At 45.0% G+C, this 27982-nt stretch overlaps 1 protein-coding gene and 1 long non-coding RNA gene across 3 annotated transcripts; one reads left to right on the plus strand and one right to left on the minus strand.

Annotated features, from left to right (window-relative positions):
* Nucleotides 1-9: 9 nt before the first annotated feature.
* NOL8 (nucleolar protein 8) lies at nt 10-27980 on the minus strand. Of its 2 annotated transcripts, none has more exons than XM_038772740.1 (17): nt 27935-27980; nt 22794-22945; nt 20489-20551; nt 18702-18780; nt 18331-18478; nt 17221-17289; nt 13327-15279; nt 9945-10046; nt 8787-8909; nt 7774-7864; nt 6937-7081; nt 6653-6736; nt 4520-4800; nt 2575-2722; nt 1970-2040; nt 567-649; nt 10-230 (listed from the first exon to the last, which is right to left on the minus strand). In XM_038772740.1, exons 2-17 carry the CDS (start codon nt 22930-22932, stop codon nt 177-179), a joined length of 3633 nt encoding a protein of 1210 aa, XP_038628668.1. In that variant the 5' UTR covers nt 22933-22945; nt 27935-27980; the 3' UTR covers nt 10-176. The 2 variants fall into 2 exon arrangements, with proteins under 2 accessions (XP_038628668.1, XP_038628669.1); XM_038772741.1 differs by lacking the exon at nt 27935-27980 and adding an exon at nt 23973-24034.
* On the plus strand, nt 726-6290 carry LOC119950387. Its single transcript, XR_005457349.1, has 3 exons — nt 726-844; nt 1949-2057; nt 6269-6290. It is a non-coding gene; the product is annotated as an uncharacterized LOC119950387 (long non-coding RNA).
* Nucleotides 27981-27982: the final 2 nt, after the last annotated feature.

Here is a 27982-nt window from a genome sequence, read left to right on the forward strand (position 1 = left end):
TTTGGCAACAGAGACAATCCCTACCCAACAATGGGCTCACAGTCTAAAAGATCCGGTGCCACCAAAGTTTTTAAAAAAATCCTCTAGAATAATGAATCCTAGTCACACTCAACTTTATAATACGATATGTGTTTATTAGGGGAAAATTGTCCTATAAAAATGACTGAGGCTGGCAATTAATGTTTTGCTTTCACTTTTCTTCTCGCATCTTTATGTTTCTTCCGGCATTCCTAGAAAAGTCAGAACAGGAGAAAAAGCCACGGTGACATGAAAGTTAAACTATTTGAAAATACTGAGCCTTTCCAAATGGCATGCAGTAGACAATTTCATAATTCCTAAGCTAGCAGACCAAAAATATCCTAACTATACACACTCCCCCCCAGCTCCCCCAGTTTTTCAAAGCCTCAGTCATCCCACTTTTGGAGGAAAGGAAGTGCTACTGAGTATGACTTTTGGTACCCTTACAGTCTCTCCCTTCATTCTCGACACTAGACGGACACAGAAGTCCTAGATTCATGAGGATTTCCTCTTTTGAGAGACTTACAGAAACCAAGATGATCACTCACCACAAGTAGAGCACTGCTTCTGGCTTCCCACGCATCTCTGCTTTCATGACATTCTGACTTGCGCCAAAACGACTCAGAACCCACTAGACAAGAAACGGCAGAGTTATTGTACAGGCCAGAAAATTAGTACTTTTCTTTTCAGCAAACTCGAGGAGAACCAACTTCCTACAGGTCACAGTTATCTTGCCACTTCCCCAAACAGGGAGTCTTGAAACTTAAGGAACCCGAGCAGAGAACACACACCTACTGCAGACAGGATCATCGTTCTGGGGATCCAGGTATGTGATGAGCTAAACCACTTCTTGCTAAATGAAGGAAAAAGGCCTACGTTTCTTTTTTCACGGACAGAAACGAACAGCAAAAGCTTTCCCGGAGAGGAAATCTCAGCTCTACCAGCTGGTAAACGTTCAAGTATGGAAAGTAAGAAAAAGTTACCTCGTGCTGTTGGGGAGGAGACCAGACCATAGCCCATGAACCCCGCCCAGTGCACAGCTGCTGTCGCTGCTGTAGCTTGAGGCACAGGCATTGACTGAGGCATTGATTTTAATGTCCGTCTCCCCCTCTAGACTGTAAGCTCCCCTCTAGAGTGTAAGCTCATTGAGGACAGGGAATACGTCTATCAACTGTTACATTATACTCTCATTAGCACTTAGTACAACAGTGCTCTGCACACAGTAAGCACGCTCAATCTGATTGATTAGTGGGTATTGTGTGCAGAGCACTGTACTAAGCGTTTGGGAGAGTACAGTACGACAGAATTGGTCAAAACGTTCCCTGCCCACAAGGAGCTCACAGTCTAGAGGAGGAGACAGACAATAAAAGCAATTACTGATAGGGACGCATATGGGATTGGAAGGACACTCTGCTAATCCAGGAACAGAGAAGCAGCGTGGCGTAGTGGATAGAGCTCCACTCTGGGAGTCTGAAGGTCGTGGGTTCTAATCCCGACTCCACCACGTGTCTGCTGTGTGACGTTGGGCAAGTCACTTCACTTCACTGGCTTCAGTTACCTCATCTGTAAAGTGGGAAGACTGTGTCCACCCCTGCGCTTAGTAGAGTGCCTGGCACATAGTAAGCGCTTCAATACCATAATGAATTAGTTAACAGGGGATGGACAATTAAAGGGCAAATCCAAGGTTAATGTGAAATGCTGTTGGATCACCCGGCGCCTCAAACTACAGCAGCGACAGCAGCTCTGCAATGGGCAGGTTGATTGGTTATGGTTTGTTCTCCTCCTCCACCCACATCATGGGATAACTTTTTCTTACTTTGTATTCTTTAACAGTTTACACTGATTGATTCCCGCCATATGCCAGACCCACTGTGATGTAGGGCATCTGTGTTATACTTGCTTCTTACTTATTTTTACCAATTCTACCTAGAAATTGGGAAAGCCAGCTTACCACGGAGTCGTTCATCATCTCTGGAAAAGAAGAAAAATCTACTGGTCTGTCTCTCAGATAAAGATGGAAGCCTGGAAGCATACAGTAGGTAAAAAAAAATAAGGTTCATTCCCAAAAGGATAGCGAGAAGCTTAAACTAGTCAATCATAGGCTGTTAAGAACTGCCCATCAACAAATGTCCGACAAGAAATGTCAAAGACGTAAGAATTCCTAAGGAAAGAAAGCACAGAATGCAATACAGTCAACCCATTTTAATGAACCTCGAGAGACCACAGATTTGGGTTCGTTCGTTTATAATTTGGGGAACCAAAAAGCGCTCCATTTAGCTAATCTCTGTCAAGAAAATGGAGCCCTTTTGAGTGTTACCATGATGAACTGTGACAAAACGGATTAGATTTAAGTCACGTAATGCCAGCTGGCAAACTAATCAGATACTCTTAGGAAGCATATAGTGTCTGTGAATTTTTTCAGAATTGAACAGAGGTCCACTGGAAAGATGAGCTCGAATTCTTTAAGTTGGGGAAGATCCTCCGAAGAAGTACTTCCCTAATTCCGATGCCAATGAAAATGTGATATTTACTGGCCGGGCCTCAAGCTCCGCTTACCCAAGGCTGGGCTGTTCCCCGTCCACTTTTTGGAGCTGCTGCTGCTCCTCCTCTTCTTCCTCTTCCTCCTCAGAACTGCTATCCTGGAAACGAGGATCTTCCTGCCACGCAGCTTTTCCTGGCTTTATAGTTTCGACTTTATAGGAGTCTACATTGCCATAAAGAAAAAGAATAATCAGATGAATATCAGAGGAGTGGCTCACTTTCCACTCGTATTTCCCAGATCTGATCCTTCATCTCCACTCAAACGGTCACCACCCTGGCTCATATCCCAGCTAGACTACTGTATTCCTTTCCATCCAAACTATTACCACGTTCAAACAATCACTCTTTCTATCCTGTCTGGATGACTGCATCAGCCTCCTTGCTGACCTTCCTGCCTCTCCCCACTCTAGTCCATACTTCACTCTGCTGCCCGGATCATTTTTCTACAGAAATGTTCAGGACGTGTCAATCCCACTCCTCAAAAACTCTAGTGGTTGCCCATCCACCCCCGCATCAAAAACTCCTCCTTGGCTTTAAAGCACTCCATCACCTTGCCCCCTCCTACCTCAACTTGCTACTCTCCCACTACAACCCAGACCACACACCGTGCTCCTCTGATGAGAAGCAGCGTAGCTTAGTGGAAAGAGCCTGGGCTTGGGAGTTAGAGGTCGTGGGTTCTAATTCTGGGTCCGCCACTTATCAGCTGTGTGACTTAGGGCAAGCCCTTCTGAAACCCCATTTCCTTCAGGTGCCCCCCCCCCCCCCCCCCCCCCCAGTTAGGCTCCACCTTCCCAGATCCTATCCATCCAACAGCACCCCTTGCAGTCATGTTTAAGGTCTTAGCATTTAAATGCAGATTCTCAACATAGGAAGCAGCGTGGCCTAATGGTTAGAGCATGTGCCTTGGAGTCAGAAGGCCCTGGTTTCTAACCCTGGCTCCACCACTTGTCTGCTGTGCGACTTATAGCAAGTCACTTCACTTCTTTGTGCCTTAGTTACCGCACCTGTAAAATGGGGACTAGGACTGGGAGCCCCATGTGGGACATGGACCGTGTCCAACCTGACTAGCATTTATCTACCCCAGAGCTTAGAACAGTGCCTGGCACATAGTAAGCGCTTAAATTATATTTAAAAAATTAATTTACACTTTATTTATCTCTCTAACCTTTTGTTACCAACAGCCATACTGTATGTGGGATAGCTCATGGCTTAGTGGAAAGAGCACGGGCTTGGGAGCCAGAGGTCGTGGGTTCTAATCCCGGCTCCCCCACGTGTCAGCTATGTAACTTTGGGCAAGTCACTTTACTTCTCTGTGCCTCAGTTACCTCATCTGTAAAATGGAGATTAAGACTGTAAGCCCCATGTGGGACAACTGGGACAACTGTACGCTTAGTACAGTGCTCTGCACACAGTAAGCGCTCAATAAATACGATTGATTGATTGACAACCTAATTACCTTGTATCTAACACAGTGCTTAGAACAGTGCTTGGCACATAGTAAGCGCTTAACAAATACCATTATTGTTATTATTATAGCTGATGTCTTCCAAATCCCCCTGTTAGTCTGTAAGCTCTATGAGGGCAGGGCCTGTGTTTACACAGTCTCCTAAGCTCTTAGTATAGTGCTCAACAAATAAATGATTGAAGTAGGGCTGACTGGATAACTGAATAATTCTGAGAACATGCCTTTATAGTCTTAATTCCAATTTTACTGGCTATATAATTATTCAATTTCTCCATGTAAAAGCCTGAAATGAAAACAAGTTTCAGTATCTGGCAATTTCTCCACTTTGTGCCCTGGTTGCCAAAAGAATATTGATCTAGAACACCATCATTTTCATTTAATTTGTGTGAGTGAGGAAGAATGCTTTTAATTGGCCCACAGTCACTAAATTTAACTTAGGCTCAGTCAAGTAGATTTCAGTTTACTTGAAAAAGACCAAAAAAAGAAAACATATACCTTCTTTACTTTCTTTCACTTCTTCTGTGTCAGGACCAAAAAAAGAAAATGTAAACCCAGCTGATTCCTCTTCCACATTGTTCTGAGCTAAAAGTTTTGGGTCAGCCTCATTTGAGTCTTTAATTTCATTTTTGTCCCAGGGTATCTTTTCTGGCTTTTCCACACTACATTTCGCAGATCCAAATAAATCTTTCAAATCCGCGGCAACGTCATAATAGATTTCTTTAGATACTTCAGGTAACTTCTCAGCCTCTATCCTGTTCTTCTTTCTCTTGGCTTTGCTGAAATACATAGGCAGACACAAATATACATCAAAATGTTTGACAAAAAGGGATTTGCCCTCCAGTTCTTTGTGCCCAGAGGTTCAGACTTATTTCCTTGCTGTTGGGGCCTTTTATAACCAAATCATTTAGTCAGTTATCCAGCTATTGCCATAGTTGAGCGAACACGGACAGGGGACAGGCAATTCCAAATACCATCAGGGACGTCTTGCCCATGTCCTCCCTCTTCATATCGGACAGATAATCACTCTCCCACCTTCAAAGCCCTATTAAAATCGCATCTCCTCCAAGAGGCCTTCCCTGACTAAACCCTCATTTCCTCTTCTCCCACTCCCTCCTGTATCATCTTTGCACTTGGATTTGCACCCTTTATTCACCCCGTCCTTAGCCCCGTGACACACGCACGTATCTGTAATTTATTTATTCATATCAATGTCTGTCTGTCTCTCCCTCTAGATTGTAAGCATGAGTTGGCAAGGAACATGTCTACCAACTCCGTTATATTGCACTCTCCCAAGTGCTTAGGACAGTGCTCTGCACACAGCAAGCACTCAAGAAATACAGCTGATTTTTTTAATGGTATTTATGAAGCGCTTACTATGTGCCAGGTACTGTACTAAGCACTGGGGTTAGATACAAGGCAGTCAGGTTGGACCCACTTGGGGCTCACAGACCTAATCCTCATTTTACAGATGAGGTAACCGAGGCACCAAGACTTTTAGCGACATGCCCGAGGCCTCACAGCAGACAAGTGGCAGAGCCGGGATTAGAACTCAGGTCCCCAGGCCCGTGCTCTAGCCAAAAGGCGACACTGCTTCTTTGCTCGACTGATATCCTGAAAAGTGGTGGACGGAGACTGATTTTCTGAGCTTCTGCGTTGTGACTCAGTCTGTGCCAGTGCCTGGTATCATAATGGGCACCGCTGAGCCAGGCCCTTTCTACTTTATCATCACCACCTCCATTATAGCCATAAACATCATATTACCAGTTCACGGCAATAGATCCTTAAAGGATCTGGTCAGTTGTGGATTACAAAGTAGCTCCTGAGATCACATACGGCTAGTCCGTTTTTGCTCTAGGAGGAAGACAGCATTATTAGCACACGTTTCCCCCTGCCCCTTCTCTTGTGAGCCGGAGAAAACTGAAAAAGTTTCCAGTCCTGGGCTTCCTACGGAAAAAGGAAGCTGGGAGTTTTAATCTTCTTCCCTCTACTATTACCATCCCAAAGAACTATGAATGGAGATGGCAAGAGGGTCACGGAAAGCATTCAGCCTTCGCACAAGTCAGTGCCGTCAACGGCCTTCGTTTCTTGTTATCCATCCGGGCTTAACCTAAGTTAACGTGGGTCATTTAAGGAGAATTACGTTCGGGAAAGCTGTGAAAATTTGAGTCAATTCATTGTAGTTATTTTTTTTTTTAGTGTCTTCCTCTGACTGCTTTTTAATTGCTTGATTATTTTTCTTATCAGAACTGCTGCAGCTAGTGGGGCTCATCATCATCATCATAGTAATGATGGTATTTGTTAAGTGCTTACTATGTGTCAAGCACAAGAAACTGCTTGTGCACACAAATGCCTGTGCATGGGATGGAGAGCGGTAAGCCCTACAGCCAGAGTTTCTCTTCATGTGAAGTTTCGCGAGAACCCAACTTCCGTGTTTAAGGAGAACTGAGTGTACATTGTATTCACCCTACTTAAAATGCGATGCCCGTTAAAAGCCGAATAACGTGCCGTGCCTCCTTTCCGACCGGGAAGAAATTCTGACAACTGTGCCTACTCCTGCCACCAGAAACAAGAAGTACCAGTATATGGAATGACTCGGCTCCCCGTGGCCAAAATCACTTGAGAAATTACCTTTCCTTTGAAGCACTGTCCACTTTTTTCTCAAAAGTTACATGGTCTGGCTTTGTTGGGTCATAGCGTACGCTATTCATATCCCTGTGTAAAAGATGCAATAAAATGAAAATCCAAGAAAATAAATTAGAAGAATGAGAGGCACTGAAAACTAGGCGCGACTGCTGCCCTGGGCCAAGCTTGATCCCGTGTCGGTACCCGTTTCTGCCAAGCTACAAAGGCAGATGCTGCTGCATCTTTCCCAATCTAGAGAAGGCTGGCCTAACTGCAACCATGAACCATACTTGAACTCCTTGGCTGCCAACGCCTGCTTGCTTGATTTTGGAGTCTGTAAGTCGATATGTAAAATGCTCCGTAAAACATCCAGGTTTTTCTTCTTCTCTTCTGCAAGCTCCTCTTCTTCTGCCGTTGTCTCTTTCTTTATCTCTTCTAGATGAAAGGAACAGTTACTATTCTCACCCAAGGCAGTTCTTTACTGATTCTGGTTGGACGAAAAATGAACCAACCTTATATTTTGCTTGGCAGCTGTAAATTGGTAGGATTGCCTAACATTAGATAAGGCAAATCATTTCTCTATCTTTCCAGTTCTTGATGACGGTGCCTCCCCTAGAGAACGATGATCAAGCTTCGGCCCTGAGATTTCAGGGCTGAGCCCAAGTGTAGAAAGTGATTACAGTGACAGGGGCTTATGCTCTGGAGAGGACCTGGGTTTTAATCCCAGCTCTGCCATTTGCCTCCTGCGTGACCTTGGGCAAGTCACTTAACTTCTCTGTGCCCCAGTTTCCAAATCTGTAAAATGGGAACGAAATACCTGTTTTCCCTCCTACTTCAACCGTGAGCCCCATGGGGGAGAGGGACTATGTCGACCTGATTATACTGCATCTGCCTCAGAGCTCGGCACAGTGCTTGGCACAGAATAAGTGCTTACCACATACCCAAAATATTATTTGCACTCTCTTGTCCCTGCTTGTCATGCTCTCAAAAGAACAGCCTGGCACGGGACATCTTCTGGGACGAGGGCAAGCAAGCTGTCATCAAGGATGAATCAATGGTCACATAGGTTTAAGCAGCTTTGATCAAGAACCACCGTCAAAAGGATGAGGCCATAATGAAATATTTACCTGCATCTTCCTCTTCACTGTCACTTTCAAGAAACTTAGAATCCATACGAAATCTGTCATCAGTCCCAAAGCGGGACTGCAAATTCATGAGCTACGCACAAAGAACACACAATCAATCGCATTCTAGCCAACTGAACAGAAGCATCCCCACGCCTCCCCCCATCAACTTTTATCTTCTTCAACTCTAAGATAATAAGAATCAGAAACAGTGTGGCCCAGTGGAAAGAACGTGGGTCTGGGCGCTAAGGAGCACCTGGGTTCTATTCCCGGTTCCATCACTTGCCTGCTGTGTGACTTTGGGCGAGTCACTTAATTTCTCTGGTCTTCAGTTTTCTCATCTGTAAAATGGGGTTAAATACCTGGTCTCCCTCCGCTCATGGCTGTGAGCTCCATTCAAGACAAGGGCTGTGCCTGAATAACAGTGATATTTGTTAAGCACTTACTATGTGCGAAGCACTGGGGGGGGGGCACATGGGGCTCACAGTCCTAATCCCCATTTTACAGATGAGGGAACTGAGGCCCAGAGAAGTGAAGTAGCTTGCCCAAGGTCACACAGCTGACAAGTGGCGGAGCCGGGATTCGAACCCATGACCTCTGACTCCCAAGCCTTTGCTCTTTCCACTGAGCCACGCTGCCTGAACTGATTACCTTTCACCTAGCCTAGCGCTTAGTACAGTTCTTGGCACACAATGAACACCTAACGAATACCACAATTATTAAAAATAATTACATCCATTCAAAAAACAATTACATCCATTCATCTAGGATCATTGTACATATGCTACTGAACCAAAAAGGATTCTAGGAAAGGATAATGCTCACGCTTAATTGGTACATTGCCCACAGTGAAATGGCCTTTCCTGATATAAATTCATTTGTGCTGATAAACTTTTAGTTGCCCAGAGGACTCAAAGAAGATAAGTCTGAACCTATCCAAAGTTTGGAAACTTAAGAGAAAATAAAGAGGTGATTAACTTCAAATGGACTTACTTTAATCATGAATATTTACTAACCTTCTGTCCAGCCTTGCCTTCAAACTGCGGTTTAATTTTGAATCTGTCACCATCGTCCTCTGATTCATCCCCCTCATCCTCACTGCTTTCAAACAGCTTCCCAGAAGTTTTACTTTTAAATTCCTTTTTTTTTTTTAGTTGGGGAAAAAAGCCACACAAACATTTTCAATTGTATTAGAAACATCTTCGTTCCCCCTGCCACCTGAACATGAATGACATTAACCACTTGACCTGAATGACATTATCCATTTTGGGCACCTCAGACAGGTCGATGGATGGCAGGCAGTTAACTCCCGCCCGCACCCCAGCCTATGTGTCTCGTAATGGCTCAAGGACTTAAATTTGGCCATCCTGGACTGGATTATCGCAAGATCCCTGGAAACTTGAAATCACACTAGCAGCCTAACTTCTCACTGAAGCTCCAAGATTACCACAGAGGAGCTCCAGGTGACTTTGCCCATTCCCGTCCATACTTCACTCTGCTACCCAGATCATTTTTCTAAAAAAAATTAGTCCACACTTCCCCACTCAAGAACCTCCAGTGGTTGCCCATCTACCTCCGCAAAGACACTCCTCACCATTGGTTTTAAAGCCTTCCATCACCTTGCCCCCTCCTACCTCACCTCACTTCATCTCCCACTACAACCCAGAATGTTTTCTTTGCTCGTCTAACGCCAGCCCACTCACTGACCCTCGATCTCCTCTATCTTGCTCCCGACCCCTTGCCCTCGACCCGCCTCTGGCGTGGAACTCCCTCCCTCTTCCTTTCCGACAGACCAGCAATCTCCCCACCTTCAAAGCCTTATTAAAATCGCATCTCCTCTAAGAGGCCTTCCCCAGCTAAGCCCTCAATTCCCTCTGCATCACCCTTGCACTTGGATTTACACCCTTTAAGCATTTGTTATTCATCCCGTCCCCAGTCCCAAAGCACTTATGTAAATATCTGTAATTTATTTTAATGTTTAACGTCTCCCCGTCAACAGCTCCTTGTGGGCACGGAACATATCTACCAACTCTGTTACACTGCACTCTCCCAAGCGCTTAGTACAGTGTTCCGCACACAATAAGCACTCAATAAATACGACTGATCGACTGAGTGACCGGTTTATCCCTCCTGAACTAGACCGTACATAAATGGGCTCCCTGGGTGCCACTTACTTTTGTCCACTCATGGTCTTCGTTGCTGAGCTTTTCTTCAGCTTCGCTTTCTCCATCGGAATTAAAGACAATGTGGGTTGACTTGCTTTCTACCTTGCCATCCTGAAGGGCATATCAGATAACAGAAGATTGCCAACAACATTAGCCAAATTTCCACTGGTTGAAATCTAAATGTCATGTGATGTTTGCGAAAGGATATCGAATAATATATCTACGGCGGCGGGGTGGGGGCTGGGTTTCAAGCGTGGATCCCCAAGCAAACCTCCTTTGTGGTGTGTGTGAGAGAAATGAGGAACTGACGACTGTCTCTCAGCAGCGGACTCCCCGGCACCTTGCTGAACGGTTGGACGGAGGTCCGTCTCCCCCCACCCCAAAAAAAAAATCCTCATGGAAGCCGAGTGTTGCACGTTCGCTCCCAAGGGAGGGGGCACAAATGCTAGAGTGTTCTTCCCACACCACTGGGACTTTTTGCTCAGAACTTACTTCTTGCCAAGGCATACTCGGCCAAAAAAACACCTGTTTAGTACATTTCTGACTCCAACACCATTCACTAAATGAGGGAATAAGATAAAAGTGGTAGGAGGGTTCTTAGAGTTGGTACTGCATCTTTGCAAATACGCTGCAAAGACGAAATACGATTGAATCTTTGCCTTCGGTTTGCTTTTGGACCAGGGAGACGCTTTGGGGGCCCACACAAGAACAGCAGACTTGCCTGCTGCCTCCAACAATGCTAGGGAAGTAGCATGGCGTAAAGGATAGAGCACGGTCCTGGGAGTCAGAAGGTCATGGGTTCTAATCCTGGCTCCACCTGCCTGCTGGGTGGCCTTGGATAAGGCACCTCACGTCTCTGTGCCTCAGTTCCCTCATCTGTAAACTGGGGATTACGACTGTGAGTCCCATGCGGGACAGGGACTGTGTCCAACCCAATTTCCTCGTATCCATCCTAGCACTTAGTACAGTGCATGGCACACATTAAGCACTTAACAAACACCGTAATTCTTCTTAGCTTCCACGGCTTTGGGTCCAGAAAGAACCTTGTCTTCCCCCCTGGACAGGTCCCTCTCTGCCCCCGAGTATCTGCTGACTGTAAGTCCCTCTAGAGTGCAAACTCTTGGGCAGGGAATGTCTTATTGTTGCATCGTGCTCGCCCAAGCGCTTAGTACGGTGCTCTGCACACAGCAAACAATAAATACGAATGACTGCCTGACTTGGAGGCCCCTTGCTGCTTCTCCCACTGCTCCTACCGCCTAGAGCGGTGGTGAGAGCAGGCCAGGGTGTCGGGGAGGTGGTACGAATCAGTCTTCAAGGCTCCCGCCATGCCACTTGCAGTTGTCCGGCACTGCGGGACTCCCCAAGACCAACCCCACTGGAGGCAGGCCGGTGATGATGGAATCATCCCCCCCCGAGGCATGACTGTCGGTTTTAACCCGGGCTCTGCCACTTGTCAGCTGTGTGACTTTAGGCAACTCACTGCACTTCTCTGGGCCTCAGTTATCTCATCTGTAAAATGGGGATGAAGGTTGTGAACCCCTCGTGGGGCAACCTGATTACCTTGTATCCACCCCAGTGCTTAGAACAGTGCTTGGCACATAGTAAGCGCTTAAATACCAGCATCATCACCTTGGGCCTCAGTTTCCTCATCTGTAAAATGGGGATTGAATCCTTCTCCCTCCTACTTACTTTGAGCTCCATATGAGACAGGGACTCTGTCCAGCCTGATTATTTCATATCCACCCCGGTGCTTGGCACATAGTAAGTACTTAAGTGCCACAAGCACCCCTATAGACCGAGCTTGTTGTGGGCACAGAATGCCACTGTTTATTGTTGCACTGTATTTTCCCAAATGCTTGGTACAATGCTGTGCGCACAGTAAGCGCTTAATACAATTGAATGAATGAATAATAATAGTAATAATGATAATGATGGTATTTGTTCATCATCATCATCAATCGTATTTATTGAGCGCTTACTGTGTGCAGAGCACTGTACTAAGCGCTTGGGAAGTACAAATTGGCAACATATAGAGACAGTCCCTACCCAACAGTGGGCTCACAGTCTAAAAGGGGGAGACAGAGAACAAAACCAAACATACTAACAAAATAAAATAGAATAGATATGTACAAGTAAAATAAATAGAGTAATAAATATGTACAAGCATATATACATATATACAGGTGCTGTGGGGAAGGGAAGGAGGTAAGCTGGGGGGATGGAGAGGGGGATGAGGGGGAGAGGGAGGAAGGGGTTCAGTCTGGGAAGGCCTCCTGGAGGAGGTGAGCTCTCAGTAGGGCCTTGAAGGGAGGAAGATATTGTTAAGCGCTTACTATTTGCCAAGCACTGTTCTAAGTGCTGGGGTAGACACAAGGTAATCAGGTTGTCCCTCATGGGCCTCACAGTCATAATCCCCATTTTACAGGTGAGGGACCTGAGGCCCAGAGAAGTGAAGTGACTTGCCCAAGATCACACAGCAGACAAGTGGCAGAGCCAGAATTAGAACCCAAGTCCTCTGACTCCCAAGGCCATGCTCTTTCCACTAAGCCATGCTGCTTCTCTGTGACCTCTGGGTAAATACTGGCCATTTATGCCCATCTACCCAACTTCAGGAACCTGCCTTTTACTTTTATTGGATGCTCAATGTTCAACACACTATGGGTGCCCAATAAAAACAGATGATTGATTGAAAAGAACTCTGTTAAGAACTTTGGTATGTCAGACTCAGGTTCTCGCTTCTAACTCTGAGCCTCAGTCCTGAGAGTCCTGAAGGGGCTCCAGACTGAGCCCCTTCCTTCCTCTCCCCCGCGTCCCCCTCTCCATCCCCCCCCATCTTACCTCCTTCCCTTCCCCACAGCACCTGTATATATGTATATATGTTTGTACATATTTATTACTCTATTTATTTATTTATTTATTTTACGTGTACATATCTATTCTATTTATTTTATTTTGTTAGTATGTTTGGTTTTGTTCTCTGTCTCCCCCCCTTTTAGACTGTGAGCCCACTGTTGGGTAGGGACTGTCTCTATATGTTGCCAATTTGTACTTCCCAAGTGCTTAGTACAGTGCTCTGCACAAAGTAAGCGCTCAATAAATACGATTGATGATGATGATGATGAGAATTTGTGATGGAGAGCCTGTGCAGAAGAATTGCTTAATAGTGCTAGTGGCTTGCAGCAGTCACCAGGATCCTTTCTTTTATTCTGCAGGTGACTTATATTCACAAGCTGGCGGGGGAAAGGGGGAGTGGAAGATATTGTATTGGTACATTGTCTTTGCCCCACCCGCCTCAGCGCTTAGTACAGTGCTCAGCACACAGTAAGCACTTACGAGATACCATAATTGTTATTATTATCTTTCGAGAGCAACTATCAAACAGCATTCTCACCAGGCTTGACAGCGCTCCCTGAATCAGCTGCTTTTGGATCTCTCTTTCTTTTTGTCTCTCCTGTATGGCTGCTAAACGCTTCTGGTTATCCTGCAAATGTTGGTCTTTTGCTTCAGCAACACATGCAGCATTAACAGGAAGGATGAAGTCAGCTGTACTTTCCAGAGGCTTTGCCTTCATCCCATGGCTTAGCACAGCTGAAGCCGTAGAGCCTTTTTTGATCGAGTCCTCCGCTAGTTTCTTACCCGGGGTTTTCAGTATTGTTACTTCCTGGCTCCGTTGTACTGTGGAAATCACTGAAACACACGCGTCGCGGTTATCCTCCTCTGAATCTGCCAGGCCAGGTTGGTTGTGGCTACCAGCGTCTTCATCCCTTATGCCGGTCCCTGGCCTTGGACTAGCGGATTTAATGCCTCTGAATGGAGGGAATCTGGAATCGGCACTTCCACTTTCATTTTCCAAACTGCTGGGAGGCGATGGGACCACTGGGGCTCTGCTGGCTAATGAGGTTTTCCTCTTCTGAAGCTTTCCTGGGCCAACCTGAGTGCCTTTCATACTCCTCGCTTCAGTGACGTGTGGTTGGCAATCGACCACTTCGCCATCGGAAGAGACGTCAGAGGATGAGGAGCCGTCCTCCTTGGGAACGGTACCGGAACGTGCAGTGCTAGCAGACGTCAAGTCTTTTTTTCTCTTTGGGGCAGCAGTGGTTTCCCTACAGTGCTTCTCCAGGGTCTTGTCCTGATAGAGTGATCCTATTCCTTTGAAAGCCTGAAATTTGGACTCGGCAATGCTTTGTTTCGGTGCCTGATCGTCACTAATGTTCTCCTCCCCTTCTAAAATAGAAGCCACAATATCTTCAGGATTAATACACTTTGATGGCTTCGGGGACGGTTTAGAGGCCTTTCCGTTCCTTTTCTCATCAACCTTGACCCCTCTGTTTGTAGTCCTGGAGGATTTACTCTGGGTATCTTCTCCGGAACTCTTGAGATCACCGCTAGCCAATTTCTCCAAGTCCTCTAATGTGAGGTCCAGGCGGTAGCAGTTCTGCATCATGGCTTCATAATCCGTATCTCCATCAGAATCACTGGTTTCAGAGTCACTTTCGCTCCTACTGGAGACAGACTGGCTTTTTGTGTTATCACTTTGTCCTTTAAAATGAAGAGACTTAGCTTTGCTAACTGACAAACTAGCAGAAGACTTATGCTTTGGTATATTTTTTGACACTAGTCTCTCTTCTGGCCCGGGTTTTGACTTAGATTTGGAATAGTCTTGGTTGTCCCCACTTTTACTCGGGTTTTTTTTCGTGGCAATAATTTCGTCTGTGTCGGCTGAGTCACAGTCACTGTTATCATCAACATCTTTATCCTTACCACCACAAAAGGCATTTTTCTTGATGTCGGAATTTGCTAGAGACCAATGAGTGCTAAGTTTTAGCTCAAAATGCTCACTTACGATCTCTAAGGGATCATCTTCAGGCTCCGCGTTTGGTGTCACTGTCTTTAATGATTTCTCTCTTACCAACGCTGCTCTAAACTCTTCTTCAGAATCAAAATCCTCATCAGTCATGCCATTTATCTTCGTGAGGGGCTCAGAGGCAGAAGTCTGAAGGACTCTCTTCTCTGACTTATTATTAGGAATCTGCAGCAACTTGGGCAGACCATTTGATTTGAAATGTGTCTTTTGGATGGATTTTTCTTGCATCAAATTTTGGTTTGTCACTAAAAGATCTGGACCTTGAGCCAGAATGCTGTTACTATCCTTGCTTCCTCCTATCTTCGCTTTCTTCTGGTACTGGTTGTGGAAAACAGGAAACTCTCCTCGGCGTTTCTTGCTCATTGGATCATCCCCCCCTTCCAGCTGCCAAGTGAGGCTGTCTATGGGAACGGTATCTGTGAAGACTTGTTCCAACCTTTTTAGGTTGTGGCAGTAATTTGAGGGATCATATTTTATGATGTTTGTCCAAGTCAAGGATTAAAACTGAGCCATTACTTTCGCAAAGCTTCTCAATTTCAGTACCGATCACAAAAACCTTTTCATCTGTATACATTGGTGGAGGGCAGAGGGAACAAATTTAAATCTCTAACTCCTGGAGAGGCACATCTGTGATTATTTGCACAATGATGTTCACCTCCTTGTCCTGGACTACCTCTCCGAGGACAGGGCACAATGAAATGAATCTGGAGCCAAGCACTGGGATGGGAAGCAACCTAAATATCGACAACACATCTATTGTAAGTCAGAGGGTATGAGATGATGGCAAAAAAATGTAAGAGACCTGCCTGAAAATGTTTACATCAAAAGCCTTATTTTTTATCATGATAACACTGTTTAACTGAAGTGACACAGAAATACATATGTCACTTGAGGAAAAAAATGAAAAGGTCTGTTTAACTGCAGTGACAGAGAAATACACACGTCACTTGTGAACACTGTAGTAAAGAAAAAGTATCTGAAAAGTCCTCCTGACTAAAAGAAAAAAATGAAACCGTTTTTCCTTTGTGTTTCAGGTTAGAATGTACCAGGGTAAATGGAACTTAACTTGGTTTATCTTTGAGTTAAGCACAGGCCATCTTGGTGCTTAAGTCTTAGCACAGTGCAATGCACACAGTAAGTGCTCAATACCATTGATTGATGACAACGAAATAGGTGAAAGTAACAGTCTAAATGATCAAAAGCAGCAGTCTGGCAAGTAGCTGCAGAATTCGGAGACCTGGCCAACATTCATTTATAACCACAGGTTGCCTTATTCATATGCTTCTGGTTGTACAGCCAGAATAATGCTTTAAGCGCATAGATTCCCACATTCCCCTGGTCTGGTAAAATTTATAAGGCAAGAGAATTCCACTCAAAACATAGAGGTTTAGGACGTAGTTGGAACAGCATTGCAGCTGACCTTCTTTAAATCCCCCCTGCATTCACTGCTCTCCTTTCTCCATCATCATCATCATCATCAATCATATTTATTGAGCGCTTACTATGTGCAGAGCACTGTACTAAGCGCTTGGGAAGTACAAATTGGCAACATATAGAGACAGTCCCTACCCAACAGTGGGCTCACAGTCTAAAAGGGGGAGACAGAGAACAAAACCAAACATACTAACAAAATAAAATAAATAATTCTCCATGGTCTAAATGCCCCACAGTCTTTTACCAAAGAACAGGGGGTGGGGTCACCTCAGCTTACTGCGGTCACATCATCATATCCCATCACTATCATGTGCTGTTTCACCCAGGCACTGTAAGACACCACCAGCTTGTAAGGATGAGATCAATTTTCTCTGGCAGAAATCTGTTCTCTGACCTCTCTGACACTGGGCCAAAGATCCTTGTAGTGTGCTGTGTGGCGAACACAGGGTGGGTGGCTTGACTGGAATAGCTGGAAGGGAGGGCTAGTGGGACAGAAGCATCTCTGGGGTGCTGCCTATCCTCGCCACATTCAAACATGCCACTCGGAAACGGGTTCAGAGAGAAGGGAGAGCAGTGACTTTATGCCCAAAATATTTCAAGATTATTTTGCAATTCAGCACGGAGAACAAAACTTTCAATGAGACTACAGGGTGACATTTCTCTGATAAATTTTTGTGTAATCATAGGTCTGAACTGGAATTCAGACCGTACTTTGATCATCTCAGTGGTTACAAACTTAATATTTACAATGCAAGATTTGATTAATTATTCGAGAAAGACCATACTTCGGGATTTCAAGACCCACCTGGGCAACCCTAACTCCTTCGCACAAACATTAGAAAGATAAAGAAGTAACCACATATCGTACAAACACAATTCAAGTGTTTTAAGAAGCTTGAGACTTAGGCAATCGTCCCTCTTCTGAGACGTACAATTCTGAAATACCAAAAAACAATACCCAAAAGGAAGATGAACTAGGAAGGATATTTTGCGTCTGGTTTGGCTCCTGAGATGAAGGACTGGTAAAACTCTGCCAAATTTGCTAACAACCCAATCCTAGGAGAATGGGGAGAAACACAAAAAGGCTTCGTTAAGTGGAAAATAAGCCTTCAGAGGCCAACACGGTGCAACAAAGAAAGGCAAAACGGTTTTGGCTCACTGTGTCCCTACCTCGTCTATCTTACCGATGAGCCCTTTCCCCTTCCTCCCTTTGGCCTGAAACTTCCTCCCCCTCCAGATACGCCAGATACTACCTCTCCCCACCTTCAGAGCCTTATTAAAGTCACATCTCCTCCATGATTACTCCCTGATTAATCCCTGATTAACCCCTCTTTTCCCTGATTCCCTCTCCCTTCTGCATCATCTATGCACTTTGATTTGCACCCTTTGGGCATTTGGTGGTATTCACCCCACCCTCAGCCCCACAGCACTTAACGTACACATCAGTAAATTAATTATTTCTATTACTGTCTGCCCCCCCCACTCCAGAATGTACACTTCTTGTGGGCAGGGAACACGTACCAACTCTGTTGTACTGGATTCTCCCAAGTGCTTAGTACAGTGCTCTGCACACAGTAAGGGCTCAATAAATACAATCGATTGATTGATAAAAGGCACTCTCTACTCCCCCCCACCCCCCAAGACTGTGAGCTCCTTGATGGCTAGGATCATGCTTGTCTATTATACTGTACTCTCTCAAGAGCTTAATACAATGCTTTACACACAGTAAGTGCTTAATAAATACCTCTGACTGATAAACCACCATTCGGGATTTGCCTTGTTAGCCTTTGATTCCAGGAACTGAGAAACAGCTCTCTACTTGGTACATATTAAGATCTGCTCCCACATAATGCTCTCGAAACGAGAGACAATACCGAAGATGTTTTTCTCTTTAAATGAGATACTCAAGGAAGATCTCTTAAAGGGGTGGACTGGGGGAGGGGGTTTCCTGACAAAATATGTTACCAACTTGTACTTCCCAAGTGCTTAGTACAGTGCTCTGCACACAGTAAGTGCTCAATAAATATGACTGAATGAATGAATATATTAGTGTGACATTTCAGGACTAAAGCAGCTACTCTGACCACCCAGGCTCACCTTATTATCAGGTATTTCTGTCCCTGGCACCGCTTTCAGCTGAAAATCCACCACACCAGCTTTTCTTAATGACTCCAATCGGTCTGCATGCTGTACCCTTGAGGGCTTTTCTTTCTTTACTTTGGCTTCTAGCCTCTCTTGGGCCAATCTGAAAGAAAGAAATTGATATTACCACCCATCATCAAATTAACTGGGGATCATTAACATTCCCTTCCTGGGAACAAATAACCTCAATCAGTAACCAGAATTTTGACATTGTGGTTACCACCAGCCAAGAGTACCTTGGAATGTCAAGAAAATCATTTCTAGCACCAAAATGGACATGCACACGCATGCACACTCTCTCTCTCCCCCCAACTCCCAAATTTTACCTGTGCAAAAAACTTTCTTTTGCCATCTCAATTTGTAGTGTTCCACCTTTCCACTTGGTTTTGTTTAAAAGTGACATGCCTACAGAGAAATACCGATTACCAAATTATGCAAAGAACAAAACTGATTTCAACATTTCATTGACTGGGATCTATATATCCCTGATTATTTCAAGGACAAGATCACATAGAAGAATTTATTAGTATTGGTTCTAGAACCCATTAAAATCCCATATGACAGATAAGGGCCAGTTTTCTAAACAAGACAGACTTTCAATAAGCACCCCAAAGGTTGGTTAGGAAATGAACAGCTTACCTTTTAAAAAATGTCTTGGAAGCTGCCAGAGAGATCTTTATTTTATTCTATGCCTTGATTGGTTTTTCTACATTTTCTTAGATGTATTGCTAACATTATCAAGCATATTACCAGAGAACAGGATTTACTGATTGACTGGTTTCTCTTCAAAATTTATCAAGGCCAGAAGCTTCTCTCTCCCCATACCACCTCCCTCTTTCAAATATCCAGTCTTTCGATTGAGTCCTAATTTTGCCTACCTGCTTTGGCCTACCTTTATGCTCTCCCCGCTTCTCTTCTCTACAATGTCTTAGTCATCACCCATATTCATGGAATGACCTCCACCCCACAGACCATATAACAAGTAGTTAATTCTTGGGTTCAACTGTGAGCTCGTTGTGGGCCGGGAATGTGTCTGTTTGTTGCTGCATTGTACTCTCCCAAGCGCTTAGTACAGTGCTTTGCACACAGTAAGCGCTCAACAAATATGACTGAATGAATGAACTCCCTCTTAGTCCTCTCACTTCTTCACAAATCATATCTTGTTCTTCTTATAGTGCCTTCCATTCATTCAAAGCACTTTCAAACAAATGATCACATTTTACCCACGCAACATCCCCGTGAGGTTCGGAGAGGGAAGCATCTACAGATGAGAAAACTGAAGTCCAGAGAGGTTAAGTGACTTGCCCTAGGTCACAAAGCGCGCCAGAGATAAGAGGGGGGGCTAGAACCCATATCACCGTCATCATCAATCGTATTTATGGAGCGCTTACTGTGTGCAGAGCACTGTACTAAGCGCTTGGGAAGTACAAATTGGCAACATATAGAGACAGTCCCTACCCAACAGTGGGCTCACAGTCTAAAAGGGGGAGACAGAGAACAAAACCAAACATAGTAACAGAATAAAATAAATAGAATAAATAGAATAGAATAGATATGTACAAGTAAAATAAATAAATAAATAGAGTAATAAGTAAATAAATAGAGTAATAATAAATAAATAGAGTAATAAATAGAGTAATAAATAGAGTAATAATAGAGAGCCATATCCCCTGACTTCCCATTCCATGCTCTTTCCACCAGAAATACTTGCCCTGAGCCACTTTCAAAATGTCCGAGGACAGCTAGGAAGATATGCCGTAAGCGCCTCAAGAGCCGGGATTGTGTCTACCAACTGTATTGTACTCTCCCAAGTGCTCAGCACAGTGCTTGGTATAGTACTTGCACTAAGCACAGAACAGTGTTTAGTACAGAACACAAGGTGCGTGCTCAATAAATACCACTGGTTGACTGACAACTGGGAAAATCTGAATGCTTTGGGTAGTCAAGAACTCCATATTTACTTAGACACATATAACCGCTAAGGTTAAACACCATTTACTGAACTTCTTCAAAACTAACAAGTCAAGAAATTTTTTAATCTGATATCAGGTTATGTGCCCTTGAAACTTCTAGCCCCGGAACTGGGATGGTAAAAGAGACAAGGCAAACTTACATCTTTTCAATTCCACATCTGTTGTCTTGATGTTGATGTAAGCGAAGGTTTTCGTTGGGTTCCCTAGGCATAAACACAGATTAAAGCGAAATCGTATGCTTGAGTCAGGAAACTTTTTGGAAATACTGCAAATATTCATTCTTTAAGGAGCCTTACAAAACAAACACCCTCAGACAAAAGGGACTTTGTTTAATTCATTCCTATGTGTGGTTTCCAAAATGCTGCTAAAAGTCTTGAATTTATCAGGGCCCCATGTGAGACAGGGACTGGGCCCAACCTGGTTTTCCTGTATCTAACCTAGTGCTTAGTACATTGCTTGGCACATAGTAGGCACTTAACAAGTACCACAGTGATTATCATTAGGTCCTGAGATGTCACCAACATATGAAGGACATTCTTGCAACGGTCCACTCATTCCAGAATCCCAGCCATGCCCACATGACAATGTTACTGCTATGAGAAGTCACGTACTTCCCAAGTGCTTAGTACAGTGCTCTGCACACAGTAAGCGCTCAATAAATACGATTGAATGAATGAATGAAATGACATCAGTTTTCAGAAAAATCAACTTCCAGAAAATAAATTGCTTATCCTGGGCAAATGAGCAAGTGGGGATGAGCGAGGCTGCACTAGCCTTTAAAAAAAACCCCTTTTTTAAACCTTTTAAAAAACAGGTAATAAGATACTGACCTATTACTAGACAGAAGCTGAATGGACTGGCTACAGGAGACCTGGGACCTAGTTCATCTATGTTAACGATTGGGCACTTAGGGTAGTAATTTACTGCAGTCCCATTTCTGTTTCGGACGTAGGGCTTCCCTGTCGGTAACACTTGTCATCATCATCATCATCAATTGTATTTATTGAGCGCTTACTATGTGCAGAGCACTGTACTAAGCGCTTGGGAAGTACAAATTGGCAACATATAGAGACAGTCCCTACCCAACTGTGGGCTCACAGTCTAAAAGAGGGAGACAGAGAACAAAACCAAACATACTAACAAAATAAAATAAATAGGATAGATATGAACAAGCAAAATAAATAGAGTAATAAATATGTACAAACATATATACATATATACAGGTGCTGTGGGGAAGGGAAGGAGGTAAGATGGGGGGATGGAGAGGGGGACGAGGGGGAGAGGAAGGAAGGGGCTCAGTCTGGGAAGGCCTCCTGGAGGAGGTGAGCTCTCAGCAGGGCCTTGAAGGGAGGAAGAGAGCTAGCTTGTCGCCTCCACGCTCAGGTGAACGTTTTAGAACTCCATCCCATGCCACAGTTGTTGGCATTACTGAGAGAAGCAGTGTGGCTCAATGGAAAAGAGCCCGGGCTTTGGAGTCAGAGGTCATGGGTTCAAATCCCAGCCCCGCCAACTGCCAGCTGTGTGACTTTGGGCAAGTCACTTCACTTCTCTGGGCCTCAGTTCCCTCATCTGTAAAATGGGGATGAAGACTGAGCCCCCCATGGGACAACCTGATCACCTTGTAACCTCCCCAGCGCTTAGAACAGTGCTTTGCCCATAGTAAGTGCTTAATAAATGCCATTATTATTATTATTGAAAACAATTTGTGAGGTTTCATCTATTTCACCGCCCCTCTAATGCTGCCTGGCTCACTGTGCCTCGATCTCGTCTATCACGCTGCCAGCCCCTCACCCATGTCCTGCGACGCCCTCCACCTTCAAATCTGACTTACAATCGCTCTCTCCCCGACCCTCAAAGCCTCGTTGAAGGCACATCTCCTCCAAAAGGCGCCTATGATAGGTTATCCGTTGCCAACAGGGTACTCTCAATAAGACTTTAGAAGTGTATGTAAATGTCTGTTTTTCATAATTGCTCTTTATATTGTGTGTTACCAGACAGGATAGTTATTTAAGAAACATGGGAAAATGCAGAAATGAGTGCAGTGCAGCAGAAATTATGGTGCACTTTTTCGCTATTTAAGTTGGATATTTCTCTACATTCCTAAGCCTTTCCTCTTCTCCCATTCCGTTCTGCGTCGTCCTGACTTGCTCCCTTTGTTCACCCCCCCTCCCTGCCCCTCAGGACCTATGTACATAGCTGTCATTTATTTATTTCTAGTACTGTGTCTCCCCGCCTCTAGACTGTGAGCTCATTGTGGGCAGGGAATGTGTCCGTTTCCTGTTGTATTGGCCCAAGCGCTTAGTACAGTGCTCTGCACACAGTAAATACGATCCATTCATTTGATCTAGAAATACGACTGAATGAATGAATCTGTTATTTATAATGCCTGGGCCCAGTCCCAAAATCCCATTAGGTTTCTGATTGGCAGAGGAAGCAGAATTTTACCTTGATCGTCTTTCCGTGTGATCATCTCCACATCACTCACATCCCCAAACCTGCAGAACTGATGCTGCAGGTCTGCCTGGGAGATGGTTTGGCTGAGGCCTCCCACATATAGACGCTTGGTTGCTTTCTCCGTCTCCATAGGAGAACACGATCTGTAAGAGGAGAACAGAACCTTAGTTGTATCACTTCCTGAACAGAAAAACCACTTCCCTAAATTCATTTTTCCTATTTCGATCACTCAATTGGATTTATTGAGTGCATACGGTATGCAGAGCCCTGTACTCCGCACTTAGGAGAGCATCACATAATAGAGTTGGTAGACGCGTTCCCTGCCGACAAGGCATTTATGATCTAGACGGGGAGACGTTAAACACTAAAATCAATTACGGCTATGTGCTGTGGGGCTGAGCAGGGGGTGAATAAAGGGTACAAATCCAAGAAAATGGGCAGCGCAGAAGGGAGAGTACGGGAAATAAGGGCTTAGTTGGGGAAGGCCTCCTGGAGGCCTTTTAATAAGGCTTTGAAGGTGGGGTGTGTGGAGGTCTGTTGGATATGAAGGGGGATGGATTTCCAGGCTAGAGCTACTTAAGCAATCTTCCCTCTTCTAAGAAGCACAATTCTGAAATCTCAAAAAACAATTCCCAAAAGGAAGACGAACTAGGAAGGATATTTTGCGTCTGGTTTGGCTCCTGAGACGAAGAACTGGTAAGACTCTGCCAAATGTGCTAACAACCCAACCCTAGGAGAATGGGGAGAAACACACAAAAAAAGCTTCGTTAAGTGGAAAATAAGCCTTCGGAGGCCAAACCAGCATGGTGCAACAAACCCTTAACCTACTCTCACAGCAAGAAGGTAGGTTCATCAACCTACAGTGTTATCCCGGCTTGCTCTAAAGGAAATCAATCCAGTCAACTCTCGATTATGCACACTACTGGAGAAGTGGCACGTACATTTCAAAACTAGTAATACCTTATGGCGTGGCCAGGGTACAAAGGTTGGCTGCTCTAGATCAGTAGAGCCTTGAGGAGTCACTTGCAACGGGCGGATATCGCGCGTGTAAAAAGTAGGAAAGAAGACAAAACAGTAAGATTTCAGCAATCTGCCTGGGGATAATTAGGAATTAACCGTAGGCAAAACTGGCGGCTTCCCTTGACTCGGCCCGTTATTCCCTCTACTCACACGTCCTAGACCCCCAAACGATCCTTGTTACTCGATCAGCTTTTCTCCGTGGAAAGATCCCGGGCCTGGGAGTAAAAGGTCGTGGGTTCTAATCCCAGCTCCGCCACTTATCAGCTGTGTGACTTTGGGCAAGTCACTTCTCTTCTCTGGGCCTCAGTTCCCTCATCTGCAAAATGGGGATTAAGCCTGTGAGCCCCACATGGGACAACCTCATCTCCTTGTATTCCCCCCAGCGCTTAGAACAGTGCTTTGCACATAGTAAGCGCTTAACAAATACCAACATTATTATTATTATTACCCCAGCGCTTGGCACATAGTAAGTGCTCATTATTTATAATCACAATCATACTAATAATGGCATTTAAGCGCTATGTGCCAAGCACTGTACTAAGCACTGGGGTGGATACAATCAAATCCGATTGGACACAGTCCCTGTCCCTCGTGGGGTTCACAGTTTCGATCCCCCTTTTACAGTTGAGGCAACTGAGGCACGGAGAATAATCATAATAATAATAATAGGAATTGTGGTATTTGTTAAGCACTTACTATGTGCCAAGCACTGCTCTACGCACTGGGGTAGATACAGGGTAATCAGGTTGTCCCACGTGGGGCTCAGTCTTAATCCCCATTTCACAGATGAGGTCACCGAGGCCCCGAGAAGTTAAGGGATTTGCCCAAAGTCACACAGCAGATAAGTGGTGGAGCCGGGATTAGAACACACACACATCCTTCCCCACAGCACCTGTATATATGTATATATGTTTGTACATATTTATTACTCTATTTATTTATTTATTTTACTCCTTCCCCACAGCACCTGTATATATGTATATCATCATCATCATCAATCGTATTTATTGAGCGCTTACTGTGTGCAGAGCACTGTACTAAGCGCTTGGGAAGTACAAATTGGCAACATATAGAGACAGTCCCTACCCACCAGTGGGCTCACAGTCTAAAAGGGGGAGACAGAGAACGAAACCAAACATACTAACAAAATAAAATAAATAGAATAGATATGTACAAGTAAAATAAATAAATAGAGTAATAAATATGTACAAATATATATACATATATACAGGTGGTGTGGGGAAGGGAAGGAGGTAAGATGGGGGGATGGAGAGGGGGACGAGGGGGAGAGGAAGGAAGGGGCTCAGTCTGGGAAGGCCTCCTGGAGTGTATATGTATATATGTTTGTACATATTTATTACTCTATTTATTTTACTTGTACATATCTATTCTATTTATTTTATTTTGTTAGTATGTTTGGTTTTGTTCTCCGTCTCCCCCTTCTAGACTGTGAGTCCACTGTTGGGTAGGGACCGTCTCTATATGTTGCCAACTTGTACTTCCCAAGCGCTTAGTACAGTGCTCTGCACACAGTAAGCGCTCAATAAATACGATTGATGATGATGATGAACCCACATCCTCTGACTCCTAAACCCGGGCTCCTCCTACTAAACCATGCAAGTGAAGTGACTTGCCTAAGGTCACCCAGCAGACAAGTGGCTGCTGAGAAACAGCATGGCTTAGTGACAAGAGCCCGGGCTTGGGAGTCAGAGGGCGTGGGTTCTAATCCCGACTCCGCCACTTGGCAGCTGGGTGACTTTGGGCCAGTCACTTCACTTCTCTGTGCCTCGGTTCCCCCATCTGTAAAACGGGGATTAAGTCTATGAGCCCCGCGTGGGACAACCTGATTACCCGGTATCTACCCCAGCTCTTAGAACAGTGCTTGGCACATAGTAAACGCTTAACAAATACCATTATTATTATTATTATGATTAAGTGACAGAGCCGGAACTAGTAACCCATGGCCTCCTGACTCCCAGCTCATGCTCTATCCATTAAGCCACGCTGCCATCATCATTATTATTACTATTATTATTATTATTACATTATTATTGTTATTATTAGAGAAGCAGCGTGGCTCAGTGGAAAGAGCCCGGGCTTTGGAGTCAGAGGTCATGGGTTCAAATCCCAACTCCGCCACATGTCTGCTGTGTGATCTTGGGCAAGTCACTTCACTTCTCTGGGCCTCAGTTACCTCATCTGGAAAATGGGGATTAAGACTGTGAGCCCCACGTGGGACAACCTGATCACCCTATATCCTTCCCAGCGCTTAGAACAGTGCTTTGCACATAGTAAGCGCTTAACAAATGCCAATTCTTATTATTATTATTATTATTCTTACTCCAAGCAGCCCTCCTCGATCAATACCATGGCCCCCCTCTCCCTTTCCCTACCCCCCTCAAGGCCAACATTAGGCAGGGATGAGATATTGCTTTAAAGCGCCATTCTAGAGAAGCAGCGTGGCTCAGTGGAAAAGAGCCCAGGCTTTGGAGTCAGAGGGCATGGGTTCAAATCCCGGCTCCGCCACGTGTCAGCTGTGTGACTTTGGGCAAGTCACTTCACTTCTCTCAGGGCCTCAGTTAGCTCATCTGTAAAATGGGGATTAAGGGAGAAGCAGCGTGGCTCAGTGGAAGGAGCCCGGGCTTGGGAGTCAGAGGTCATGGGTTCGAATCCCGACTCCACCATGTCTGCTGTGTGACCTTGGGCAAGTCACTTCACTTCTCCGAGCTTCAGTTCCCTCATCTGTAAAATGGGGATGAGGACTGTGAGCCCCACGTGGGACAAACCGATCACCTTGTATCCCCCCAGCGCTTAGAACAGTACTTTGCACATAGTAAGCGCTTAATAAATGCTATTATTATTATTATTAAGACTGTGGGCCCCCCGTGGGACAACCTGATCACCCTGTAACCTCCCCAGCGCTTAGAACGGTGCTTTGCACATAATAAGCGCTTAATAAATGCCATTATTATTATTATTATTATCATTAGATCATCTAGGCGGTCGAGGCAGGCCCCACACCAGTCCAACTCTCGACCCGCTGACGGGGAGGGCCTGTCTCTATGTGTTGCCGACTTGTACTTCCCAAGCGCTTAGTCTAGTGCTCTGCACACAGTAAGCGCTCAATCAATCAATCAATCGTATTTATTGAGCGCTTACTGCGTGCAGAGCACTGGACTAAGCGCTTGGGAAGTCCAGGTTGGCAACATCATCATCATCAATCGTATTGATTGAGCGCTTACTGTGGGCAGAGCACTGGACTAAGCGCTTGGGAAGGACAAATTGGCAACATATAAGGACAGTCCCTACCCAACAGTGGGCTCACAGTCTAGAAGGGGGAGACAGAGAACAAAACCACACATACTAACAAAATAAAAAAAATAAATACGATTGATTGATCCCCTATCCCCTCACCTTAAGCAGCAGAAGCAGCAACAGCAGGCCCTGCATGGCCCATCATGTGGCCACAACAGTGCTCACAGCTTTTTCTTCCCCCTCACTTTTTCGGCCGCTGGCTTCGAGTTCCGGACCCCCCATCCTGACCTACGGCCCTTTTTCCCCCCTTTCCAAGAAAGCCCTTCGTTCAGGGGGGTTTTTCTGCCCATTGCCGCCCAGTTTAACCGATTTACCAAATGCTTCGGCCCTTCTTGGAGCCCCTTCCTTCCTCTCCCCCCCTCCATCCCCCCCATCTTACCTCCTTCCCTTCCCCACAGCACCTGTATATATGTATATATATTTGTACATATTTATTACTCTATTTCACTTGTACATATCTATTCTATTTATTTTATTTTGTTAGTATGTTTGGTTTTGTTCTCTGTCTCCCCCTTCTAGCCTGTGAGCCCACTGTTGGGTAGGGACTGTCTCTAGATGTTGCCAATTTGGACTTCCCAAGCGCTTAGTGCAGTGCTCTGCACATAGTAAGCGCTCAATAAATACGATTGATGATGATGATGATGATGATTCCCTCCCGGGGGAAGAAAAAACACGTGGCGCTCCCTCCTCACGTGACAGGAGAGCGTCCCTCCGACCTAAAACCCCCCCGCAACGTGATAAAATATACTTATATGAAAAAAAATATACTTATATGAAAAGTGGCACAGTCCCCGTACCTTTTCAATAACTGCACACGAACCGCGTTGCCTGGCAACCTAGTTACT

Source organism: Tachyglossus aculeatus, chromosome X1, assembly GCF_015852505.1.
Source record: "Tachyglossus aculeatus isolate mTacAcu1 chromosome X1, mTacAcu1.pri, whole genome shotgun sequence".
In the NCBI taxonomy this organism is placed as follows: domain Eukaryota; kingdom Metazoa; phylum Chordata; class Mammalia; order Monotremata; family Tachyglossidae; genus Tachyglossus; species Tachyglossus aculeatus.

Excerpts from the sequence above, each read along its gene's own strand:
- NOL8 (XM_038772740.1), bottom strand. The coding sequence starts at position 22,932 with ATGGAGACGGAGAAAGCAACCAAGCGTCTATATGTGGGAGGCCTCAGC. Across the intron at positions 17,290-18,330 it reads CAGAAATACCTGATAATAAG|GATTGGGTTGTTAGCAAATT; the intron begins GTGAGCCTGGGT and ends CCATTCTCCTAG. Across the intron at positions 231-566 it reads GAAGCAGTGCTCTACTTGTG|GAATGCCGGAAGAAACATAA; the intron begins GTGAGTGATCAT and ends TGACTTTTCTAG.